Genomic DNA, 26345 nt, shown 5'->3' with positions numbered 1-26345 from the left:
CAAAAATGTGCATTCATTTACTAATTTCCCTGGCTGCTGATTCTTTTCACATACGTGAAAGGAAATCTGATCTTATGTCTGTACTTGGAGGAAAAGTTATTTAAAAACACAGGTCGGCCATTCCAGTCCATCAATCAGCTTGATGCTTGACCTGAGTGCTTCCGTTTAGTGTTAAAGACTAAATATATTGACAATTTCATCAACAAATAAAAACTAGACTAAAATGTTGGGGAATGACTAATGAAGAAGCGATCCAGTAGAACTAAAAGACAAGTCCATGTTATGTTTGGTCGCGCTTCTGAAAATAGCACATCTACAAGCTTTGTGAGCTTGTAGATCTGCTATATTCAGCATGCAACCAAGTGTAAAAGCAGCCATTGCGATGCCATCAAGGCCTGCCTAAATACACATTTTTGTCAACAAAGACGAAGTCGGGGGCTGTTGGTTTGGTTTGAGCATGTATTTATGTGCGTGCGTTTGTGTATTGTATATATACGCACCTTTGCCTATAATGTGTGGTTTTCTATGTAATGTTTACTGTACCTAGATTTAGTCAACTAAAACTAAAATTTAAACATTTGAGATGTATACATATATCATCCTATTTGTGACTAGAACCTATAGTATATCAAATGAGCACCGTGGCTGTCACAGACATGATGTCACAGACATGATGTCACAGACATGCGCAGAGCAAGTTCAGCCAGAAAACTCAGTGCAGTTGCTGCCGGCCCTTTAATTGGGCCACCTCAGCATCACCGTCACATGATTCACTTCATCCAATCACACACTCATCCCATCTTTATACCGGCTATTTAAACTGGAAGTTTGCACTGTTCAATCTGCTTGCTTACTTGCTGCTGCACACACTGATACTGCTGCGCTGCTGCCTGCCTAAACTTTTGCTGCTCACCCTCCTCCTACCACCTGTCTCACCCTCCTTCTACCACCTGTCTCACCCTCCTCCTACCACCTGTCTCACCCTCCTTCTACCACCTGTCTCACCCTCCTTCTACCACCTGTCTCACCCTCCTCCTACCACCTGTCTCACCCTCCTCCTACCACCTGTCTCACCCTCCTCCTACCACCTGTCTCACCCTCCTTCTACCACCTGTCTCACCCTCCTCCTACCACCTGTCTCACCCTCCTCCTACCACCTGTCTCACCCTCCTCCTACCACCTGTCTCACCCTCCTCCTACCACCTGTCTCACCCTCCTTCTATCACCTGTCTCACCCTCCTCCTACCACCTGTCTCACCCTCCTTCTACCACCTGTCTCACCCTCCTCCTACCACCTGTCTCACCCTCCTCCTACCACCTGTCGTTTTGGATCTGCTGTTTAGTTACGGGGGAATTCGGGGTCCCTATGGTCGGGACTGATGCCGTGCTTGATCTCAGTACCTAAAAGCAGATCCAATTCATCGCCAAACCATAATAAATATATTGTTAATTTGAATTCAATAAATACATATTCCATCCATTCTTGAGTTGTCCTGACTGAACTCCCTCTGCTCTGCTCTACACCTGATATGATGACACAGCAGCATCCATGCAACACTTTTGAGTGGTGCATAACCGCCGCGATGACTGGCCGCGTGTGTAATGCATGTCTGAGTCTGAGTGTACGCATGTCTGTACGAGTACGAGGCTTCAACAGCCGCAATACCACTGGGTGACCTAAAGTGGCACTGTTGAGCAGCCTAAAGGGCCATTCACACTGAGCAGTAGAACTATAACTGCAGCCATAGCCAGTGGTGTTGTTGAGCAGCCTGCACCGCTCAGTTCACACGGGTGTGATTTTTACTTAAAGCAGCCTATCTCTATAGCTCTCTTGCAATCAGAATAAAACTGTTGCACAGTTGTGCAGAGTTTCACGTTGACAGCATCTAAAACCACACATTAAAGGCAAAGGTGTGTGTATACACAAACGCACGCACATAAATACACGCTCAAACTAAACCAACACCACCACACAACAGCCCCCGACCCACCATGCACGTTGCACGCACGCACGCACACACGCACACACAATACACACACACCATTGTGAGACTTCAACTGCCTTTGTAAAAGTCTGAACGCAGGGAGCGATGAGGGGGGGGGGCAGAGAGAGAGAGAGAGGCAGAGAGAGAGAGAGAGAGAGAGAGAGAGAGAGAGAGAGGCAGAGAGGCAGAGAGAGAACACAGCAGACCAAAAACACCTTATCCGCCTGTTTGAGTCTCTGTCCTGACCGCAGAGCCATGGTTTACAGTCTCCACAGGCAGCCAGACACTGAGCGCCGGCGCCCCTGCCCCCCCTCCCCCCTCCCCCTCCTCCTCTCCGCCCTTCCTCTGCTCTCTACCTCCCTGCCTCTCCCCCTCCACGGAGCCTCTGAGTACCCAGGGGCTGGGGGGAGGGAGAGAGACAGAGAGAGAGAGAGAGAGGGAGGGAGAGATAGAGCGAGAGGGAGGGAGAGATAGAGAGAGAGAGAGAGAGAGAGGGAGGGAGAGATAGAGAGAGAGAGAGAGAGAGAGAGAGAGAGAGAGAGAGGGGGGAGGCAGCCCTCCTGTCTGTCCCTCGGATTTAATTAACGGCCCACTCTGGCGCAGAGACGACCCAGCAAGCCTGTTTCCCTTTCCTCCTGACCCACACACACACACACACACACACACACACACACACACACACACACACACACACACACACACACACACGCGCGCGCACGCACGCGCGCACACACAGTCGCACACACAAACACTTCTGTCGCCCCGTCGCCAAAGCCTCCGTCTGCCCTCCCCTGATACCAGCACCACACTCATTCATCTCTCCTTCTCCTCCGCGTTTTTCCAAACTTTTTTCTTCCGTCGCCACTTTAACTCTCTCGCTCCCCCTCCCTCGCTCTCTTTTTCTCTCCTTCTCTTCCTCTTTTCTTCTCTTCCTTTCTTTACCGTCTTTCTGTCTCACACTCTCCTTGTCCACGCCCCTGTCTCCCTCTCTCTCCCTGTCTCTCTCTCTCTGTCTCTCTCCCTGTCTCTCTCTCTCTCTCTTTCTCTCTCTCTGTCTCTCTCTCTCTCTCTGTCTCTCTCTCTTTCTCTCTCTCTGTCTCTGCCTCTCTCTCTCTCTCTCTCTCTCTCTCTACCAGTTATCTAGCCGTCTCCCTCTCCTATCCGTTCCGCTAACCACAGCTCAGCGGTAGAAGCTAAACACTTGGAGAGGGTAAGTCAAACAGAGGAGTTGACAGACAGACAGCGCAGAGTAAACACAATATATCGTAGACTGACGGCAGTAGTGTCTCTGTGCGTCTGCTGTCGGATCCACCTCCAAGACAAATATCTGCCAGTCCACTCCGTTCACAGTTCCAATATGTTATAGCTGCCTATACGTCGGAAGCCAGACCTCCAACACGTTGATGTGAAAGAGGGATATCCACTATATAGTAACCGCTGAAAACAAGCTACATGGTCCAGGCGCATGCCACATATAGGCTTTGGCCTGACAGCGTGTCGCGTGTTCGAGTCCCGTTCATGACGACCTTTGCCGCATGTCTCTCCCCTTCTCTCTCTCTCTCTCTTTCCTGTCTGTCTTCACTTGATACTATCAATAAAGGCAGAAAAAAAAAACAAGCAAAATCTTTCATGAATTAAAAACAAATTCGATGATTTCTTTTCCAGTAATTTCATGAATAAATCAAAGAAAAATGTAGGAAATTCCATAAATTAGGAAAGAAATGTTTAAGAAGTAGTGAAAATAGCAGATCTACAAGCTCACAACGTGGCGCTTTGTAGATCTGCTATTTCCACTATCAAATTGGCCTCATGGGCCAAAAAGGCTAAAAAGTTTGGGAGCCGCTGATTTAAAGTACCCTGAAAGATGTTTAAGCAATTTTACGAATCAAAATCACAGGAAAATGTATAAGATCATCGCCCCCCAATTAAGAGGCTGTATATATTTTTTGACTGCAGTGAGTATCCGTGGTCTTGGCTTGGATCAAGGCATGGCATAGATTTATTGTATCGATTCTGACATTTTCGTATCTATGATAGTCTCTGTGAACTTTCCCCCAAAAAGTGTTTGGACTGGAGGCACCATAAATGTAGGCTACAAGTTCATCCCCCGGAGCCACGGATGTTACCCAACCATACGGGCTCTTTGCGTTCCGTGATAATATTCCATAATAAAGCAGTGTTTTCATCACATCTGTGCCATTGAGCCGTATATTATATTAATATCTGTCTGGAAGTTGTGGTGCAGCAGGTGAAAGCCGGTATCATATGCTCAATGGCATTTATAGACACAGATGAGATTCAAACACTTACTTATTAAACAATGAGGAATATTACGGAACACAAAGTAATTGTCAGGTAACATTCGTGGCTTCGGGGTGAGCACTCTATGTTGAGGAACAGTTTACTGCCCCCCCCCCCCCCCCCCCAAAAAAATCTGTGCTGCTCAAACTTTTTCATGTCAAGGAAAGGACCCCCAAAATGATAGTCATTTGGCCGCGGGGACCCCATCTAAACATATTTAGTTCAAGGGACGCCCAGAAGCAAAGAGAGCCACAGTGCCCATTGCTGCCACATGACGTCACCAGTTGGGTCCTGTTTTTTTGGGGTGTTTTTTTTTGCCTTTATTGATATTATCAATAGGTTTTTTGGGGTAATGTTTTTCCATATAGACTTGGCTGCCAAATGACATCATTTCTGGGACATTGGAGGGACTCAGAAATGTTTGCTTTAAAAAAAAAAGTATATAAATTCAAAGCAGATCTACAAGCTCATAGCACAGCACGAAGTGACGATCTATAAGCTTGTATATGTGCTGCCACTTGGGGCCGCCAACATACGTACGCAATGTTCGTATATCGTTTCATCTAATGTTTCTTATTCATATTTATCTCTATATGGCTATCTTTATTTATATAGTATACCTGTCCTGTATATACTCTCACTCCTTATATCTACCGGTATATATACCTTCTATTTCAACGTAAATGTCTATAGTTTGACCAACAATTAATTAATTAATTAATTACACTCAAACAAGGCCAGGGTCACGTGTTTATACCTGGCCATCATCAACCTCTCTCTCCTCTGTTTGAACCTGCGGGTTTTGGGTGCATGTAACCTGGTGTTGTTGTTGTTGTTGTTGGTGGTGTGTGTGTGTGTGTGTGTGTGTGTGTGTGTGTGTGTGTGTGTGTGTGTGTGTGTGTGTGTGTGTGTGTGTGTGTGTGTGTGTGTGTGTGAGAGAGTAATTATTAGCATGTGTGCTCGTTAACTTATCACTCGCTCGTGCAAACAGTTTTTTGTCTTTGACTGGGTGTGTGTTTGTGTTTGTTTATTATTTGTAGGTGTGCGCGTCGCGTGTGTGAGTGTGAGTCTAATTTCACTGGCAGACAGAAGAATTAAAGCCAGTGTCTGATGGGATTGGACTTGTTTACAGACACGGAGCGAGCCGCTTAAGCAGCCTGTTAAATCTCCCTTTAATGCTCCAACTGACAGATTTGAGAGCGTTGGACCTCCTCTGATACGGGACACACCGCATGCATCTGCTCCCCTTCATCTGTTTGCGTCTTCATCCATTAAGATGCCGATTCAACCACATGAAGCCTATACCGTCCCTATTCTGGGGAGAATATTCGGAGAAAATAGCAGTACATTGCCTATTTTTGGCGAAGATATTTTGTCCCATGGGGGGGCGGGGGCTTAATATAGACCCCTGGGGTGGTTAGCTTATCAGACAATTAGACTTGCCTTTTAGGGCAGATACGCCTAAACCCAGGGCCTAAGACACTGGCTGGAACTGGCTGTTTGGCCAACTAATACGGCTGTAAGGAGAGAAGACCCACCTACACACTCCACCCCACCCTATATTACCTAACTGACTGGTCTTGTTGGGGCCCACCGTGAGGTCCGAGTCTCTGGGTGTAGCTGTTGTTTGTGAGGCTTAAATAAGACCGACACCAAGCCCAACCCTCCACCCATCTACTGTCCACCCCACCCGCGTGATATTAGAGGCTCCGTATGCGCAATTAATCTGCCAGACATGAGATCAGAGAGAGGGAGAGGGGGGATTGGGCGGAGGTGTTGGGTCTGGGATGATGATGCCACTCAGTGCCCCCCAGTGCTAATGGGATAAGAGAGGACGGGTTCATGCCCTGGTCAGCAACAGGGCAAATTATTCATCCATTTACATTATGCTTTTCTTTTTTCTTTTTGTGCTGCAACTATATTTATTATATAATTATTATAGTACTTAGTACTAGGGCTTTAAGCAACTAGTCGACTATTCAACTAGTCGTCTAGTAAATCCACTAGTTGACCTTGTTGGTACTAGTTGAGTAGTTGATATGAAAAAAAAAGAAGAAAAAAAGGGGGGGGGGGGGGGCTGTTTTTGTAGGCCTCAAGATCAGCTAGATTATAGTTATATAGTCACCAATGTACACTGAGTGGTGCAACGACGTCACATACTAACCATAGCAACCATGCTCGTTTTTTTGGTACGAACAAACACATGTACACGGGACACGGGTACAAAGCCAGTTGTTGGAGTGGTTTGCACCACTCAAAAAATATATATATATATTTTTACATAATAGGTAGGCCTAGTTAAACAACTATAGTCGACTAGTAAACTAGTCAACTAGTTTCACTAGAATTGATACTTGTACCGTACCGTACTTGTATTCTAACTTGTATTACGTTATTAGAGCATATTAGAGCTTTTATTGTTAGTACAGTAGGGCGGAGTCTTCCACACCAACATTTTCCTTGCACATAAATTAATGCTACAAAAACTCTGAGCCGAAAAGAGATTTTTCATGATTAACATGGTTTTAACATGTTTAATTTAATTTGTCTGTGGAGTGTGTCAAATGTAATGTGATTGGGTTCACAGGCCAGAAGGTCAACACTGTATATGTGTCTGTGTCAGATTGCTGAACATATCTACACAATACCAAATTAATTCATATGTAATTGGTTTGTCTCCAGCTCTACATTTTGGAGACCACATACTGTAGGAAACACAGAGAGGTAGAATGAACCCAGTGATGTCGAAACAAGACTCATACATTTAGGCTAATTGCTGTATGTCATAAAGAAGGACAATCTGTCTCTTTTTACACCCATGTTTCAATTTCGTGGGGTTTCACAAAAACAAAACAAAACAAAAATCCCCAAGAAGCTACAGGGTACTTGAAAGATGATTTCTGTCTCTAAGCCTGTAAGCTTAGCAAACACACCATGGTTCCTTTGCTCACATAAAACTGGATTAATGGCAAATAAAGCTATTTTATTCAGAGGTCATTTAAAAGGGGGGGTTAAAGAAAACTCCTGGAGTGCCGTGGAGAATGTGAGAGGAACATTAAGTAATCATCTGAAGAACGACCTTCAGGACTAAGTAATAAGCTTATAGCAATTTGGCAAATTCCCCCAATCAAACAAATTGGAGTAAATGAAAGACCAAAATGCAATGTTTAATGTTATCTGTTGAAAAGGGGCGAGGGCAAAAGAAGAAAATGAAGGGAAGAAAAACCTCTTGCACGTCCTTGTCTTTGGACTGCATTAAGTACAACAACACAGTGCTTTTGGGTTATTTTAAACCCGAGAGTGAAAAAGTGGACCACATCACAAGTCTATTTTCACACTCTCTGAGTTAACCCATTTTGGGCGGGAACGCCTGTTGGTGTTAGCATTATGTTATGCTTTAGCTATTGAAAAATAGCAGGTCTGCTATTTTTGCTATTTTTGAAAAATCGCCCTTCTTGGAGGCTGAGTTGGTGACTTTAATGAAATGTCCAGTAACCATCATATGCGTGGTGAGCTGTTGAAGGGTGTCGTGTGAGCTCCCACACTCCATGCATTCTTCAAAAAAATCGAAGAACGACTGACATAGAAACATAGCTTTTTCAGAAAACTGTCAGCGTGTAGAAGACATTTTTAGAATCTGATCTCAGGTCAAAATGGGTTAAAGCAAAACTCCCAATTTGACCGTACGGTATACCCACTCGCTCACTCACGCAGATGTGTGTCCACACACACACACACACACACACAGCACGGGGTGTGTGGACCTACCTGTGTGTCCAGTGCTGGTGCTGTGGTCGGAGACGGACTGGCCCTCGGGCATACCGTGTTGTCTCGTGTGGTGCAGATTGGAGATGATCGTAGATAGGTCACTGTCACGACTGCGCACGCACACGCACACACACACACACACACACACACACACACACACACATACACACACACACACACACACACACACACACACACACACACACGGGGAGAGACACAGAGAGACACAGAGTTAGCAGCAATATCAAAGGCCTGATATGCCTTTTAAAATACAGAGACAAAAGGACAATACAGATACACAATACCAGCCACAGAAATCCACTATCTTCACAGCAGTGTGTCTATATCCTGAATGTACTAGCATGCGCCTATTGGCGGCCAGCTCTGCAGTAAGTGGCTGAGGTTCTATGTACAGTAATAGACTGTGACAGACTAGTGCATCCAGCACTTTTGGGTCTCAGCCCAGCTCATCATAACACAATCATAACTCATAAGTAGTTTATCAGCTTAAAACGCTGTTATGGCTCTATTTGTTTTCCTTTTTCTTTTGTTATCAGTTCCCCAAATCAGCCCGGCGCGAGACAGACAGGCGGTTGAATAATGTGCTACGACATGAATCAAGGCGTCTTTAGATGGGTGTGGATAATAGATAATAACCGTGTGGCAGGGAAGACAATAGATGCGGACCAGCGATTGCACAGAACTGATACATTTGATCAATATTACACGATGGACGATGAAAATGAGCCATGCGGCAACACAAACAAACGGACAGGCGTCAAGATTTACAGTATCTTCACCTCAACGGGAAAGCAACTAGTCTATAGCAGCTAGACTCTCTGTCTCCCAGAACAACCGTCCCTGCTCTTCGGCACCCCAGCGAAGAGCGGGAGACGAGAAGAACAAAAGACGAGGGAGATAAGAATAAAGAGGAGGAGCAGGAGCAGGTGACGGAGGAGGAGCGGATAAGGACGTTTAAAGATTAGCGGTGGGGCCGTCCGTTGCTCCACCAGTCCACTCCACAAACATAACACAACAACACAACTGTGTCATGGAGGTATTTAATTCACAATCTGATTAGCATGCTGATCGCATTAAATAGGTACAATGATGGAAAATAGGGCTTTAAGTGTTTGAGGGAGTGCTGGGTTCAGTGAGTCGCACGCAATGTAATGGCCACCAGCTTGCGTGGTAAGAGAGAGAGAGAGAGAGAGAGAGAGAGAGAGAGAGAGAGAGAGAGTTACAGACGTCATTTGGGCAAGGTTTTGGCTCAACGTAATGCTGTGGGTTTTCTTTTTTTTGTGTGACGTTGTCAAGTGTCTATTGTTCAATCAATTTGTCACCAGTATTACATCACGGAACATCCCAGCAGAAGTTCAGAACAGTTCATAATACACCGTAATAGCAATTGTTTGTTATATTTCACCTCAGCAGAATGCTAGAACAGTTCAGCTTTCTCCACGTTTTATAGATTAGAACCATACACCATACATACATGTTCATAGATGTCAGATTTATGCCTCTTGCAGGGTTAACAAATTGGGCAGTGTTAACTGGACGGCTGCTTTTAACTCTGGCATGTTTTATTGAAAACAGAGTCGTCTATGAAGGGGGTCTGCATGGTGTGACACGTACGGCACAAGGCAGGAGGAGTGAGTTCTCTGGGACAGAAGCAGTGCATGGTTCTTATCCGCCACCGCTATGACGAGGCCACACTGTTTGCGGCTGCTGGATTTGGGTTTTTTACAGCCCCATGATTACAGGCTCCGGCTGTAATGTCAGGCTGTCGCCCGCCAAGCTGTTTTCCACACGCTAACAGCACAGATGCAGGCAAACTTAAGAGGGGAGGGGGGCTGACGCTGACTGTGTCGGCTACAGCAGCCACTTCTCAGTCACGGAGAACCGATGACTCCGAAGCAAGACACAGACAAAACAGTCACGACCGGTTGCTAAGCAAGGAGACGCTTGATTTGACCGTGACTGCAAAACTTTTCGGGGAATAATGACAGACTTCTGTTAGAAGGCAAGTTGCTAAAATTAGTAGCTACAGTAGCTGACCCTGAACGCCCGGCAAGGCTCTTCAGGAGAATGACGAGACCCTGAGTGTGTCTTTGATTGAGGATAACAATGGATTTGCATCAGACACATGCACACCCATATGTGCGTGCGCACACACACGCACACACGCACACACACACACACACACACACACACACACACACACACACACACACACACACACACACACACACACACACACACACACACACACACACACTGGATACTACTGCGACCTTGGAACTAACCACTTCCCTATAACCATACTCTCTGCCCATCACTCCAAGTGATTCTCCTAATACTGTACTGAACTTCTCGGAGGTTATTATCCCACAGCAAAGTGGCCACTCTAAGCCACGAGCAGCGAGGACATTGTTAGTGGGGGTAATTAGTGCTCTTTTCCTGGGCCGTCCCGTCTTGGCCTGGCTAATGAGGGCCCAGCACCCCCCCCCCCCCCCCCCCGCCACTCCCCCTCTCTGTCATCATCCTTCCCCCTCCCTTTCCTCCCTCCCAAAATGTCCAAGGTCACACTGGGGGGGGCGGAGGGGGCACAGCGTTTTAAGACCAGGTTGCCTGAGTCAGCGGTCCCTGAGGCAAGGTTTATCTGGGCGGGAGAGGTGGGGGGTTGAGGATAGAGGGTGCAGACCTTGGGGTAGGGGGGGGGCTAGGTTATAGTGTGGCCGTTGGGCCCGCTGATAGCTAAGAAGGACATGAGCCTTCTTATCATCTAGGTGCACGCCGGAGACAATCATCTCATCCTCCGGCTCATCCCTAAACTGGTGAATACCTCCCAACCCCCGCCATGCCTCATCCATGGCACAGACATTCTGACCCAGACATTGGGAGGGATGATGATTAGTGTGCCGCTAATATCCCAAAGTCTGTCATGGACACTACTGGTGTCCTGCTGTACACTAACGATATCATGATGTTCTCATAGGTATAACTGCATTTATATTGCTGTTCTTTTATCTTTAATAATTTTTATCCCACGATTTTGTAACCCATTTTTCACCCCTTTCACCCCTTGCTGTTCTTTTAACCCACTTCCTCTGCTATACACCAAAGTGATGTACCGTTCGGAAATACAATAAAATACCAGTAGTCCCACATGGGATTATTCCGGCTTTTAATGCCACGTAGAAGTTTTTTGTTACAATTCTAAAAACAAATTGCTCGCCTGCGAGGCCTGGCCAATACGAGGTCATGTCACTTATTGGCCGACTGACTGACTGACTGACTGACTGACTGGCTGGCTGGCTGGCTGGCTGGCTGGCTGGCTGGCTGGCTGGCTGACTGACTGGCTGGCTGGCTGGCTGGCTGGCTGGCTGGCTGGCTGGCTGGCTGGCTGGCTGGCTGGCTGGCTGGCTGGCTGGCTGGCTGGCTGGCTGGCTGACTGACTGGCTGGCTGGCTGGCTGGCTGGCTGGCTGGCTGGCTGGCTGGCTGGCTGGCTGACTGACTGGCTGACTGGCTGGCTGGCTGGTTGGCTGGCTGGCTGGCTGGCTGGCTGACTGGCTGGCTGGCTGGCTGGCTGGCTGGCTGGCTGGCTGGCTGGTTGGCTGGCTGGCTGGCTGGCTGACTGGCTGGCTGGCTGGCTGGCTGGCTGGCTGGCTGGCTGGCTGGCTGGCTGGCTGGCTGGCTGGCTGGTTGGGTGGGTGGGTGGGTGGGTGGGTGACTGACTCCGGTTTGTTAAAACGTGCATGCATGACTGTGTTATCTGTTCCCTATCTGTACACCACAGATGCATAGACTGATGCATATACTGAGTGAGGAAGTTATAGCAGTGGTTGGCCAGTTGGCCTGACTAACTAGCCAATAACACTGTAGTCATGCCTCCAGGATATGGGGTGTAACCTATCCTCGGTTGACCTAACAACAAACTAAACTAGCCAATTGCAAAGCAAGATAGCTTGTCTGGCAGCAGTCTCCACACCGGCCGAATGTCGCCACTTCTTGTGTAAAAAGTCGCAGTCCGAAAGGAAACAGGACGCGACGAGATCGCAAAATCCGATCTTGAGCCGCTTCTTGAATGCATAGTCCAAATAGATTTTTTCCCCCTCCGTGAACACTGGGGATGCGAAAAAAAATAACGCTAAACGCAACATGTCTTGAAAAGGTCAGATATAACGAAAAGGCTGGCAAGGGGGGAAAGAGGGAGGGCTGGCAGTCAATGAGTTCATATTGTAATTCACCAGCACATATCCCCACCGGTCTGGCTTAACTAAGCCTGCCAAATCTAGTTTATTCATTGGTAGACTTTTTTAAAACTTAACCTCAGGTGCTGCCACTAAGGAGGCTTTCCAGTGACGCTGTTGGAACGTTCATTGAGAAAAGGTCTATACCCTTCTGGTGGGGAGTCAGCGTTCAAAACAGTCCAAATGACACGAAAAGCCTCTTTTGTTGGCAAGGGAACAGGTTTACAGCGCGCGGCCCGCTGTGCCCCACTGAGACTTTGGCAAGAGACGCTAAGGTACCAGGCCTGGAGGTCACGAGGTGAGCTGGCACAAGCTGGCTGCCTGGGCCACCCTGACGCCATGTCTCACACCACCACTGGGAGAGTGCTGGCAAACAGACAGACAGACAGTGTGGTCCCGGGGTGAGGAGTGAAGGGGCCAGAGATAGGGAGAGACAGAGAGAGAGAGACAGAGGGACAGAGACAAAGAGAGAGAGAGAGAGCAGGCGAGAAATTGTTACAGAAAGCGAGAAAGTGTGTGTGAGAGAAGGGAGGGAGAGAGAAAGAGGACACAAACTGTGCCTAACATCTGGTGCTTGCAGGTAAAAGGACCTTCCTCTACCCCCAAGACAATAGACGGACCACACAGCCTCTTCCAAGCCTGCACAGGTGGCCCACAGTGCTGGCTCCAGCAATATTCAAATTCGACCAGGCAATATGTAATATTCAACAACCGCAGCACAGTAAGATGTGGACTCGGGCAAGAACGCAGAGAAGCAGAGGGAATCGGCAGTGTCTAGCTTCTCCTATGCTTTTGTGAAGAAAAGACGATAAAATGTGAAGAGTTTCGTGTTTAGGGGAAAATATGCACATGTGAGGAAAGGCAAAGCTCAAAGCAGGGAATATGGATCCATATACATTCTATGTTTTGTCTGCTTCCTGTGGACAAAGGAAGACACCATTCTCATGCTGCTCACAGTCGGATGGAAACGCAGGCTGCCACTGGGATCCCGGCAAGCAGAGGGAGTAATGAATAAATACAGAAATAGATACATAAATAAGTAAGACTAGCCGGGCTCCTCTTGGGCTTCTCCTTGTTGTTCCTCCGCTCTACAAGCTGATGTGAGGTCGATAAGGTAGCCGAGGGAGAGGAGAAATGTACAATGGAAATAAAATATACAGTGGGTCGGCCATGTTGCGCGCGAGTCCTCTCCCTATGTGGCCATGAATTTGCTGCTTGGCGTTGGTGTTAATTTTGTGTGCTGTCTCATACAGCCGGCAGTCATCCTTACTGTATGATTTCTGTCGCTAAATTCTGCTTCGAATTCAGATTGGGCATAGTCACATTTTCTGTGTTATAATTTGTTTTGCACAAACAGCTATTCTGGTTGAGAGACATCACGAAAATGATACAGGCTCATCATCATGGATTGTTGATATCATCTTTTGACAGGATGGTAACATAAGACAAATGTTGCTCTTCTGGAAACCATAAACTTCTATTTTCAAACTAGCACCAGATCTGCTACTAAACTGCTAGAGCTCTGTTGATCATCTTTTGTTGACATCCTCTTTTGACAAGAGGATATCGTAAATAGATGCAATCGTGTGTTCCGTGCATGTGGAAACTATTCAACATCTTACGTCAAGTGACACCAAATCCGCCACTAAATTGTTGTGTAGCTGCGTTACCATGGAAAACCAAAGTAAACAATGGCAAGCAGTGAAGCAAAAAAAAAAAAAAAAAAAAAACGTCTAGAAAGCTCTTAGACTTCCAAGCTGAAATTAGCGCTTTTAGAGGACAGCAATTTCCAGGAATTTCTCACTGTCCATGATGCTCTTCCTGGCAAATGGCAACAGCGTACTAGTTCAATAAAGCCAGAGGAGGACAAAAGGACGTTGAGAAGCTTGACTCATTCATCCGTCTCTCTCTGGCTTCTCTGTGGTAATCTCCCAGACTGAGCACAATGCACCCATTAACAATATGTGCCAATGCAGATCTATGTAGATACAGCACATAAAGGAGATAACATTATCTATAAAAAGGTGAGTGTTCAAAGTGAAACTCCAAAAGCACGCCAATACATCAAGCAGACATGGTGTCGATTGGCATTGACATCAGACATAGAGCAGCTTGTCCTTTCTTGTCGGGATCTATGAACAGTAACACAAGGATATTCCATCATTTTTCCGTTTTACAGACTCCTCGACATGTGCCTCAAACACGAAACTACTGCAAGAGTTCCAGTCCACAACCGTCAACCAGACACACATACAGTACATACCTTAAAACAACTTTCATGGTAAGACAAAGAAATAGAAGCCCTTCAAACCCTACTGTCTAAAACAGTATACTAACACTACTGCACATCCCAGAGCTTTGGGATATGGATTCTTTGCCAGCTCTACTCCCTACCGAGAGACTGTTCATAGCACAGGACTGTCTTTACATAAACAGACCCAGTATTATCCATATCTGGTTAGTAGAGCATGTAGGAGGTAAACCAAATGGCCTGATTTGGTTTACAGTAAATTCTTTGCCTAGCCCTATATGGAAGGCATAAGGTCTGTAGCCATTATGACGGCTCTCCTCTACCATCTAAAATACTTTGGGGTCCGTGGTTTGAAAACGTTTCCATGCCAAGGACCCCCAAATAACCATTGCCTCTGGCTGCGGCCCCCCCTACTGCAAAATGGCTTTTCAAAAGCTTGTAGATCTGCTATTTTAGAGAATGTGTAAAACGTTCTTAGAAACGTCAATAAGTGGCATGCCCAAAATAGGCTTACCAGGTCAAATATTACTACTACTATTTTTTTTCTTTTCTTTTTGCAGTGGGTGTCATTCCAGCCTTAAGTGCCCCCCAGTTTGAAAACCTGAATTCTAAACTGCGGTACTTTTTTATATTTCCCCCACAATCGATCGATTAGCAGAATATATCCAGTTAACCACTCATAATATTGCATGATTAAGAATCAGAGAAAACACCTACATTTATTTTGGCAGAGGCATAGGGGCGGTTCATTATTATTATTTTTAAGGGTGGTGCCATCTGAAAGGCAGACCTCAGCAGGTGTACGTTTTAAAATCCATGGTGGTTGCTTGGTAATTACCCAGAGACTCAGTCAGCACTTTCCAATCAAAGCCTTGTTATCTACAGCCAACTGAAACAAACAGTTAGACCTTGAGTACTAAAGCCTTCCTCCATCAGTTACCCCCATCAAATATTTAGGGTCATCAAGATGAATGCCATGAATCCGACATTAAACACATTAGTGTGAATTTAAAAAAAGATCTTTCAAATGTTCAATTCACAACACATCGCATCGGATGATCTGCTTTTTTCACATTTTGTCTTTGAAACATCTTGCTCAAAATAGAGACATCAGGGGGTTCAAATTGTTAACAGAACAGGGGCAGCTACCATCGATCACTGTCAATCCGTGAATACACAGCCCCAGAACTGTGTATTGTGGTGTGATTGTGAATGCCTCTGTATAGGGTGCAACCAGAACCAGGTACTGTGTTCCCTTCAATGTATGTGTGTGACTGAAATTGACAAGCGTACATGAAGGGATTGTCCCTGTACTGTACGTCTTGTTCTGAGGTAGTTATGACAGTTGAAAGGCAGTGTCTGTGACTTTCTGTCGGGTCATTACAGAGGCTTGGCTCCGCTTCAGCCGGGAGCTGCTCTGCGCTGACTCAGCAGGGGGAGGAACGCTCGCTGCCCGTGGAAGGCCTACTAAACTAATCGCCCGTAAAGCTGGTGGCCATTAACATTAATCAGGTTAAAAGATGTAGCGGACAGGGCTTATAATGAACTTGACAAGGCGTCCTCAAGGATGATGAGCTATATACTAATATACGAAGACGCCGCTTGTCGACCCCGACGTTGGCAGAACCTGTGCCGAATGCAAAGCCAGCGAGAGAGCCCCGAGTTGAACTGACCCCAACGCCTACAGTGTGCCATGCTACACAAAGTGACGAGAGAAGCTCCCGTCCGTGTTGGGGTGCATCTTATCACACGTGACGTTACGTAATGATAGCTGATTTGGACCTGGTGAAGTGTGAGAGTGGTGCTTTGGTTGAATCTCTATTTTGCCATGTGTTTGCTTGATCAGCGTATCTTTATAAGGCTTGGTATAGGACATAGGAGGCTACGGGTAACTTATAGATACATTGTATTATAGATTAACTTATAGATGAACTGTATTATAGATTAATGATATATTTCATGTACAGGTCTGTGTGGGTCTACTGTATGTGCTTTGTTTGAATTCTGGTTGAGTTGCATGCTGGCTACACACTGGAATGTTTTTATTTTGTTCTTTTTGCTATCCCACTACCAGAATCAGAATAGCGTTGACGTGGTGTGTCAGGTTGCTAGGGCGGAGCTTATATACCAGCACTCCACTTGCCTCCACACTTATGGCTTATTAATGGCTTATTATCCCGCCCTCAATGTCTTCACATATTGTACAGTTAATATAAAACGCATTATTCAGGTATGGTACCTATATGGTAACATCATTCTACAGGCCACAGGTTTCTGCGTTACACCTTTTTATTTCATTTTATTTATTTAAATAAATGGAGAATGTGCCTGTGGCTGTTGATAATTGCCACATGTTGGTGTGGTGTCCTGATTATGTCAGTTTGTGACTTACAAAACAGAACAAATTGCATTGACCAAGAGGGTGCAAAACAGTGCTTCCGCTACCAAGTAAAACCCTCAATGGTAATTCATCCATTTACAACAAAACAAATTACATAATATGTACATTATGTACATTCATACACTCTCATAGAGTTACATTAACACTCACATACACAACCATCCACGCCATATTTTTCACCAGCCACTGGCCAAATCCAATTTGATAAGACCCCTCTACGACTCACTTACGAAGCCTGCGGTCAATGGAAATCACATTTCCGTGATTGGACATCCCATTATCCCCGTTTCTCCCGATGCCCGCCCGCCCGCCCGCGCTGGGCGGGGGGGGATAAAGCGTGCATGGGGCCCAGACAGACGGATGCCCGGGACAGACCGGAGCTGCTACGGCTCCAGCAAGTCCGCCGCCTTTCAAAGGGGTAAAAGCCTGACATATTAGTCATAAGTGTTCTTTAAATTCATTATCGTCTTAGCGCGCTGGCGGCACAAGTGTCAGGGGGAGGGGAAGCCCTGTCTCAAACAAGGTTAGTGGATCCATTTAACCAATTTTGACCTGAGATCAGATTCTAAAAATGTCTTCTACATCCTGACAGTTTTCTGAAAAAGCTATGTTTCTGTGTCAGTCGTTCTTCGATTTTTCAAAAATAGCAGACCTACAAGCTCGTAGCGCGCCACTCGGTGGCGCGCTACGAGCTTGTAGATCTGCTATTTTTCAATAGCTAAAGCATAACATAATGCTAACACCAACAGGGGTTCCCGCCCAAACTGGGTTAAAGGCCTCACAGTTGCCGCGCTGTCCTCTGTGTCACACGCCAGCCTCGAGACATGAAAAACATCCCCCTACTGTAATGAGGTTGCACAAGCTGCTTATAATGCAGCAGCGGGGGGATTTTCAGAGGTTAATCAATGAACACATTCTGCATTATGTTTTATCCCCTCACCCCCCCTCCCCCCCTCCCCCTCCCCCTCCCCCTATACTCTGCCTGCTTTCTGAGTCATAAGAATCTGTTTATGTTGCCCCGTACAAATAAACACATAGCATGCCAGGTGATGAAAGAAAATGACGTTTTAAAAAGGGCTAATGTGAAGGAGAGAGGAATTTAGTCTTTTACTAAGTACTCATTTTAATTCTTTTAATTTGGGGCATCAGAGTAAAGCCAGAAATCTCATTTCACTCATTTTAATGTGGTGACCTCGCCATAACCCTGCCTGTATATATAACAGTATATAGGCAGGGTGTGTGTGTGTGTGTGTGTGTGTGCGTGTGTGTGTGTGTGTGTGTGTGTGTCCGTGCGTGCGTGCGTGCGTGCATGTGCGTACATGCGTGCGTTATTGCATGTGTGCGTGCGTGCGTGTGTGCGTGCGTGCATGTGTGTGTGTGCGTGCGTGTTTGTGTGTCCATCTAGCGTCCATCAAGCCAGAGGCACCGTGACTTGGCAGGAGTAACATAAACCAGCTAAACAATGAACACACAACAACAACAACATAGCTCGCCAAAACAATGAACACGTCATACAGTAGCTCCACATGTCTGTACTGTATGTACACAACAAACCACTGAAGACAAGTCATGAACTTGCACAACCTTTAATGTAAAAATGTATGTATCAGACCATTCTTCTGACCATTCTTCTGCACTGTTATATCATGTTTTCTGCATATTTACAATAGGTATTAGCCATTTTCTTTTGTAGCCTACTTATTCGACTTGTTTCCATCCTGTTTTCTGTTCTTTTCTCACCTGCTCTTCTCCTACTCCATCTCTCTCCTCTCCCTTCTTCTCACGTAAAACTACAAAATGATGGAGCGCACATGAAACGAAGAATTTCATACCCCCTTACACCTGTGATGTCATCATGTGACAATAAAATGGAACCAACTGGTCCCAGAGGGGTGTGTTAAATTAACACTGAGGATTGTATAGTGTGTAGAGAGATAAAAAAGGGATAAAAAGAGCCCCAGAGATCAAATGCGGCTCCGTGGTTTAGTGCATACTGCATACAAAACATGGCAGTCCTTGAAATTAAAACGGCTGAGAATGACTGCTTGAAGCCAGTATTTCCAGGTAAAGGACCCCACTTTGTGAACCAGTGCTTTAGGTTATATTACGGTCTAACGCTCGGCAGCCTCGGTAACCAGGCTTTTATTTTCATTCGCGTTCGGCTCAAAAAATGAAAGCCAGGGGGAACGTGACACGTTTCCTGGTCTAGGAGAATGGGAGTGAACTGCAGTGCAGAAGGGCGTCGCTTTCCTCCGCTGATTTCTACCAGGGAGGGGAGGGGCGGAGGGGGACGGGGACGGGGGCTCTGATCGGTGAACCAATATTGTCCAGTGGTTGCTCCAAGCGCAACCATCTAGACCAGAAAGCACGCTGGCTAGGCCAGGCTAAACGCTCGGCAGTTCGCTATGGGAGAGCGTCCTCTCAGGCGCGAGACAGAAGTATTTTCATACACTCACATTCGACTATTAAGAGAATGGGTATTTGCATCATGACGTAGTACGTGCTCTCTCTCCGAGGGCATGAATGCACGTACTCGCACATGCGCATTATTCGCTTTCTCTTCTTTTAATGACAAGCAAGTTATTATAATTGCGATTTTTTTTTGGGCAAGAAATATCTCAAAAAGGACGGGTAGGCCAATACTCGGCCCCACGAGGTACCATAAATCGCTACAGGGATATTACACTCTGGACGATCTAAAAGCAGTGGTGTAGTCTACCGCCATACGCTATACATACTGTAGTATGGTGAAGTTTTAGACATAAAGCATATACAGTCTGCTAATCATGTCATACCGACAGGAAACACATATGGGCTCCATTTTCGTCACCGCTAAACCCCTTATACCTAAACTTCTTTGCCTTTTTTTACTATTTTGAAAAACATTTTTGAATAGTTCAACTAGCCAATCTACATTGACACGTTGTGAGCTTGTAGACTGGCCATTTTAACTATTCAAAAATGTTTTGCAACTGTATAAAAGTAGGAGCAGGACAAACAGTCATTACCAGAGTGCAGACTTTATTTCTTCTTACATAAAAGCAGTGGTGTAAAGTACATCTACTTAAGTACTGTACTTAAGTACAATTTTGAGGTATATGTACTTTACTTGAGTATTTCCAATTTCCAATACTTTTAGGTGAAGGAGTTTAAGTATCTCGGGGACCTGTTCACAAGTGAGGGGAGGACGGAGAATGAGATCAGCCGGAGAATCGGAGCAGCAGGGGTGGTGTTGTACTCGCTGTACCGCACTGTTGTGACGAAAAGAGATGCTGATCTGTCTACCGAGCAATCTTTGTTCCTACTCTCACCTATGGTCATGAAGTGTGGGTCATGACCGAAAGAATAAGTCACGAATACAAGCGGCCAAAATGAGTTTTCTCCGACGGGTGGCTGGCATCTCCCTTAGATATAGGGTGAGAAGTTCATTCTTCTTCAGAACTCTGAAAACTTTCACTCGTAACAAAGTAGTTCTATAGCCTATTGCAGTATTGATACTTTTTTACTTTAAGTAAAAACTTTGAGTGCGGCCTGGGCCATGGCTCAGTGGTCCAGGCACCTTGGCTGGTAATCCAGCCTGGCAGTGTGCCGCGGGTTCGACTCCCAATCCCGACGGCCTATACTGCATGTCTTCCCCCCCATCTCTCTCCCCATTTCCTGTCAGCCTACTGTCTGTCCCTCCATAAAAAATATAAAATAAAGGCGAAAGCCACAAAAAAAAAAACATTAAAAAAAAAAAAAAAAAAACTTTGAGTGCTTTTTCCACCACTGCATAAAAGTAATGGCCATAGAACAGTGGTTCTCAACCAGTGGTCCGGGGACCACCAGTGGTCCTTGAGGGGGTTCCAGGTGGTCCCCAGCTAAATGATGGAGAGTTGGTAACCAAATGGCTCTTAATAGATCTTTAACTCTTGAGAGTGTAAAATGAAACCAAATGGACCCGTGCGGATCCATTTGGTTTCGTTTTACACTCTCAAGAGTACAATTATTGTTAAACATCTGCATTACTTAATTTACAAGAAGTCTACACAATTAGAGAATGTAGAAGAATTGTTATTTTGATCAATGTTTGCCTGTTGTCTTCCTAATGGAACCAACATCAATACCGAATGTTTTGGTTCTGAGAGGTTAATATGTCATCAAATGGTGGTCCGTGGCTCAAATGCAAAATAAATGATGGTCCTTGATATGAAAAGGGTTGAAAACCACATGCCATAGAAATGACAGAATCCTCCTCACCTCTTTCTCATGATACTGTAATGCAGCTCGTCCTCCTGCTTGATGTGGGCATGGTCCCCACTGGCCCGCTCACTGCCCTCGCTGTCGTCACTGCTGAAAATGGAGGCCAGCTCCTTCTTGGGCACGCGGTTCGGGGGCAGGGGGATGGTGCGCTTCTCTGCCAAGCGCCCACGGTTCTGCACAACAACAATGAAGGAAGAAAATTGGGGGGACATTTTAGGAACAACAGTTCTCAGCTGTCAACAGCAGCACACAGTCAAAAAAAAGAATCCTCTGTGTGAATCCAATCCACAGAGTGTACAATTACCATTTTGTAGCATTTGTAAACTCTCCCGAGTTGATGGATGAATTAACAGTGAGTATTTTGCTGTGCGAGACGGTGAAACCGTAACTTGCACCCATTGCTTAACATAGCCTAGATGGTGATCCAGAGAACTGTGTACAGTTTGGGAATGGAAATCTACGGCCCACTGAGTTTGCGGTGTCCACCATATTAAACATCACTCACACTGGGTGGGCAGCGAAGATTAATGTCATCTGTGTCGGTTTGAAGTATTTCACACAAGTATGAAGATCAATTAATTCATGTACTCTAAGCCTATACGCATTATATACAGTATTGAATATGTGCCAACAGGTTTGCTAACTAAGGCACGTAAAGGTACACCCCCAAATTAATTTTTACACCCTTAAACTTTTTTTTCTTCTTTTTTTTTCAAATGTTTTTTTTGTGGCTTTCGCCTTTATTTTATATTTTTTTTATGGAGGGACAGACAGTAGGCTGACAGGAAATGGGGAGAGAGATGGGGGGAAGACATGCAGTAAAGGCCGTCGGGATCGGGAGTCGAACCCGCGGCACACTGCCAGACTGGGTTACCAGCCAAGGTGCCTGGACCGCTGAGCCACGGCCCAGGCCAACACCCTTAAACTGAGCACAGAGGAATTGACTGTGTACAACACTGCCAACAGTGAATCGTGGTATCAAATCGCCAAGTCAACTTTTCTATTGTGTAATAATGGCCAGATTAGATAAAACTCAAAATCACCCTGACAGGGAGATGATCTGGGGTCGTGCTTTAGCCGTTTCTGGCACAAGGATCCCAGCAGCACAAGGGGGGTACAAGGGATGAGGAGAGGAGGAGTGTGGCCCTAGGGGCTTTAGGAAGTGAAGCTGGGCGACCTTTAATGTGACCTGAAGAGGTCACTGCAGATTAACATGGCCCTATCAAAGACACAACTGGATGGAATGATGCAGAGGAAGGGGAGGGGGTGGGGTGGGGTGGGGTGGTGGAGAGGAGATAGGATAGGAGCACGAGAGAGTGAAAGTAAGGGGAGTGGATTGACAGAAAGAAAGGAGAAATACATGGAAGAGTGAAGGAAAGTAGAACTTGAACGAGAGGGTGAGAAAAGTGTGTGTGTGTGTGTGTGTGTGTGTGTGTGTGTGTGTGTGTGTGTGTGTGTGTGTGTGTGTGTGTGTGTGTGTGTGTGTGTGTGTGTGTGTGTGTGTGTGTGTGTGTGTGTGTGTGTGTGCGTGCGTGCGGGTTTGTGTGTGTGTATGTGGGGGGGGGGGGGATTGGGATAAAAGGCCTAATGGAGAGAGAGACAGAAAGAGTAGAGAGAGGGGATGTGGAAGGAAGGAAAATAATCAGCACAAAAAGAGGATAGAGATCAAATACAGAAATGAAAGAGACTGTGGTGGGCCAAACATGAGAGAGAAAGAGAGAAGGAGGGAGGCAGAGAGAGAGAGAGAGAGAGAGCGAGGAGACACCCACAGAGGGACGGTCTGTCCACTACAGTAGAGTGGACTTCACTTTGAAACAACCCCCCCCATCTCTCTTCTCTCTCCGGCTTCCCTTCCTATATGTCTCTGATTCCCGGACGCCTCCGAGCCCTGCAGCTATCGCTTCTATAGTATACCACACGCGAACTTCACTCCCCCCTGCCCCCTCCCCCGCTCCCTCGCTCCTCTCCTGCCCCCTCCCTCGCTCCCTCGCTCCTCTCCTGCCCCCTCCCCCGCTCCCTCGCTCCCCTCCTGCCCCCTCCCTCGCTCCCTCGCTCCTCTCCTGGCATCCCAGGAGGAGCGGCAGCTTGAGTGGCAGGCCGGGGCAAGACGAGGAGAGGTTTGGTTTGGAGGTGGAGGGTTGGGGCGCTGGGGGTGGGGGTGGGGGTGTGGGGAGAGGTAGGCTTGTAGCCAAAAGGCAAACAGGTGCAGCCCCTCTGGAAGTCTTTCAAGTGGCAGACATAAAAAAAAAAAGTTGGGAGGAGGGGGGATGAAAACATAGGATGAGCAGGCTGCAGAGTTCTACGCATTATACACACACGCACGCACACACACGCACGCACGCATGTACACACATCTTTCTTTACCTAGCCTTGTTGCCAGAAAGAAGTTTCTTCACATACTTTTTCTTTCTATTTCTTTCCACAGGCGGATGTGTATAGAGAGCAGCAGCATTTGTACAAAGTTCACTTCTTCACTGTTTGGTGAGGACAGTGGCTTGTACTTTCTGATAGTTCTTCTTGCTCGCCTACTTCCTGCACGCACATACACACACACACACACACACACAAACACACGCACGCGCACACGCACACACACACATGCACACGCACACCTACACACGAGAGGCCCTGTCACTGCTGTTGGAAGTTCAACTCCAGCAGTGTGGCTGAGCGGGGCCCTCACTCAAGACAAATAAAAACAATAGTCGCACGCAGACGCAGTACTAACCACATCAACATCTGTCACAGCTGCACGGTCACGCACGTACGCACGCAAACACGCACACACAGACACACACACACACACACACACCTGTTAAATACACAGATTCTGCCTCAATGTCGCTCACTCACGCGCTGTAACTTAGTGCGAACAGTGCATAACCACACTCTCTATTTTACAGACACAGAGTCACTGTCACGACTTTACGCGTGCACACGCGCGCGCACACACACGCGCACACGCACACACATACACAACACACACACACACACACACACACACACACACACACACACACACACACACACACACCTGTTCCTGCTCCTTAGAATTCCCCTCCGAGGCAGGGGGATTTTACTCAGAGCATGCCAACAGTATAGTGTATACAAGAATAGTTTGTGTAAGAGCGGCCGTCACTGTGGCTCCGCTCCGCGTGTGTGCGTGTGTGCATGTGTGTGTGTGTGTGTGTGTGTGTGTGTGTGTGTGTGTGTGTGTGTATTTGTGTGCAAGTGTTTGTGAGAGTGCAGACAGCCACCCACATGGCCGTGACATACCCGGGCGGACAGCCCTCCCCATTTCCCACTGCCCTCTCTCTCTCTCTCTCTCTCTCTCACTCCCCCCCAGTGGTGTAAAGTAACGGAGTAGATTTACTTAAATATTCTGTACTTAAGTACGATTTTGAGGTATTTGTACTTTACTTAAGTATTTCCAATTTTCAGTACTTTTACTTTTACTCCACTACATCTCGGTTCCAAATATTGTACTATCACTCCACTATAATGATTTGACAACTTTAGTTACTATAGTTACTTTGTAGATTTTGATTATTATTATTAGAAAACGTACCACTTCAGCCCTATACATTTCGGCCATTTGAAAATAGCTGATATGTGAGCTTGTAGATCTCTCAAATGATTTTTTTTATACATTTCATACATTTGAAAACTTGTGAAGCAGGACATTCTGCCAAATGAGTACTTTCTACTTTTGGTACTTCAAGTAGATTTTACTACCAATACGTTTGTACTTTTACTCAAATACATTTTCAATTTCGGACTTGTATTTCTATATTGCTATATTGATACGTTTACTTAAGTAAAGAATGTGAGTAGTTTTCCGACCACTGCCCTCCTCTCTCTCTCCTACCCTACCCTCCCCTCCCGCCACCCTCCTCTCTCTCCTCCCGGAAAGCCCCGATCCTTTCTTTAGCAGCACTGACGCAGAACCGGGGGTGAGCACCCACCGCTTCCGGCAACACTTCCGCAGCGCGGGGGAGGCCTCTCCGAAACAAAACATGAAACAAACAGACCCCTGGCTGCCCACGTAGGAGTGCTCAGAGGAAGGGCGCTCAGCTCGCCAAAAAAAGAAAAGGGAAAAAAGAAAAACACACACATGCGCGTGTGTGCATATGCGCAAGCAAACAGAGAGAGACAGAGAGAGAGAGAGAGAGAGAGAGAGAGAGAGACAGAGACAGAGAGAGAGAGAGAGAGAGAGAGAGAGAGTTGAGGCAACCTTTCTGTGTGTGGTCAACCTCCTTTCAGCCATGGAAAAAAGTCTCTCATAAACGTCCTGCTAAAAGCACCTCTATGAATATCGCCTCCCACGCTTTCTGTCTGACAGTCAGTCAGCCAAGAAATATATCTGGGCTTCACATTTACACGCATACGAGGGGACAGGCACACACAATCACGCACGTGCACACACACACACACACACACACACACTCAGAAGCAGGCTACCTCACGTCAAATTGATTGGAAGAAAAAAAATAACAACACACTGAGCACCTTAGACATGACGGTCCAGATGAGGTTGAGTATAATCATCACAATGTACATAATGAAAGTGTAGTATTAGTTAGTTAGTAGTTATAGTAGAAAGGTGATGCTAGTTTCTCTGTTTAGTATCTTTGTGAACATGTGTTACTTGAATTTCTTCATGAAATGAATCAATCAATCAATCAATCAATCAATCAATATCAAATAGAAGCATGTTAGATTGTGGATATTTTATCTGAAAGTTCTGTGTCCATGCACCAATTACTCAGGTGTAAGTAGTCACTGATTACCCTCTCAGCTACAAAGCCTGGTGCTCATCATTCCTGCTTGTAGCTCTTCTGCACTGGCTTGTTTGAGAAAGGCAAGCACTAGATTGTTTTGAATGTAAAACCGTTGTTTTTTAGTCATGTGGCAGCCAAGTCTATGGACTTTTAATGTTTGTCTTATTCAAGAGCAACCCCCCAAAAAACGAAGTGCAGGTGGTTTCAGAGTTACTTCTCTGAAACAAGAATTACAAGGTCCTGTAAAATAATTGTGAAAAAACGACAGCAATTCGTTGATGTGAAATATAAGAAATTTACTCAGGGCTGGACTGGGTAAAAAATTCGGCCCTGACATTTGGCACAGACCGGCACACCACAAC

The 26345-nt window shown here is 46.2% G+C and overlaps 1 protein-coding gene across 1 annotated transcript in view; it reads right to left on the bottom strand.

The window, feature by feature from the left end:
• The window catches only part of samd11 (sterile alpha motif domain containing 11), a gene marked incomplete at its 3' end in the record, with an annotated part of 58147 nt that overhangs the window by 14577 nt on the left and 17225 nt on the right, over positions 1-26345 (bottom strand). The window contains exons 3-4 of the mRNA XM_079515581.1: positions 21200-21375; positions 8055-8164 (exon numbers count right to left, since the gene is read on the bottom strand). Coding sequence (XP_079371707.1) covers positions 8055-8164; positions 21200-21375 — 286 coding nt within the window. The remainder of the gene's footprint in view (positions 1-8054; positions 8165-21199; positions 21376-26345) is intronic.

Source organism: Electrona antarctica (genome assembly GCF_951216825.1).
Source record: "Electrona antarctica genome assembly, chromosome: 2".
Classification (NCBI taxonomy): Eukaryota; Metazoa; Chordata; class Actinopteri; order Myctophiformes; family Myctophidae; genus Electrona; species Electrona antarctica.
The sequence above is the reverse complement of the archived record's forward strand: the minus strand, read 5'-3'. Positions and strand labels throughout refer to the sequence as shown.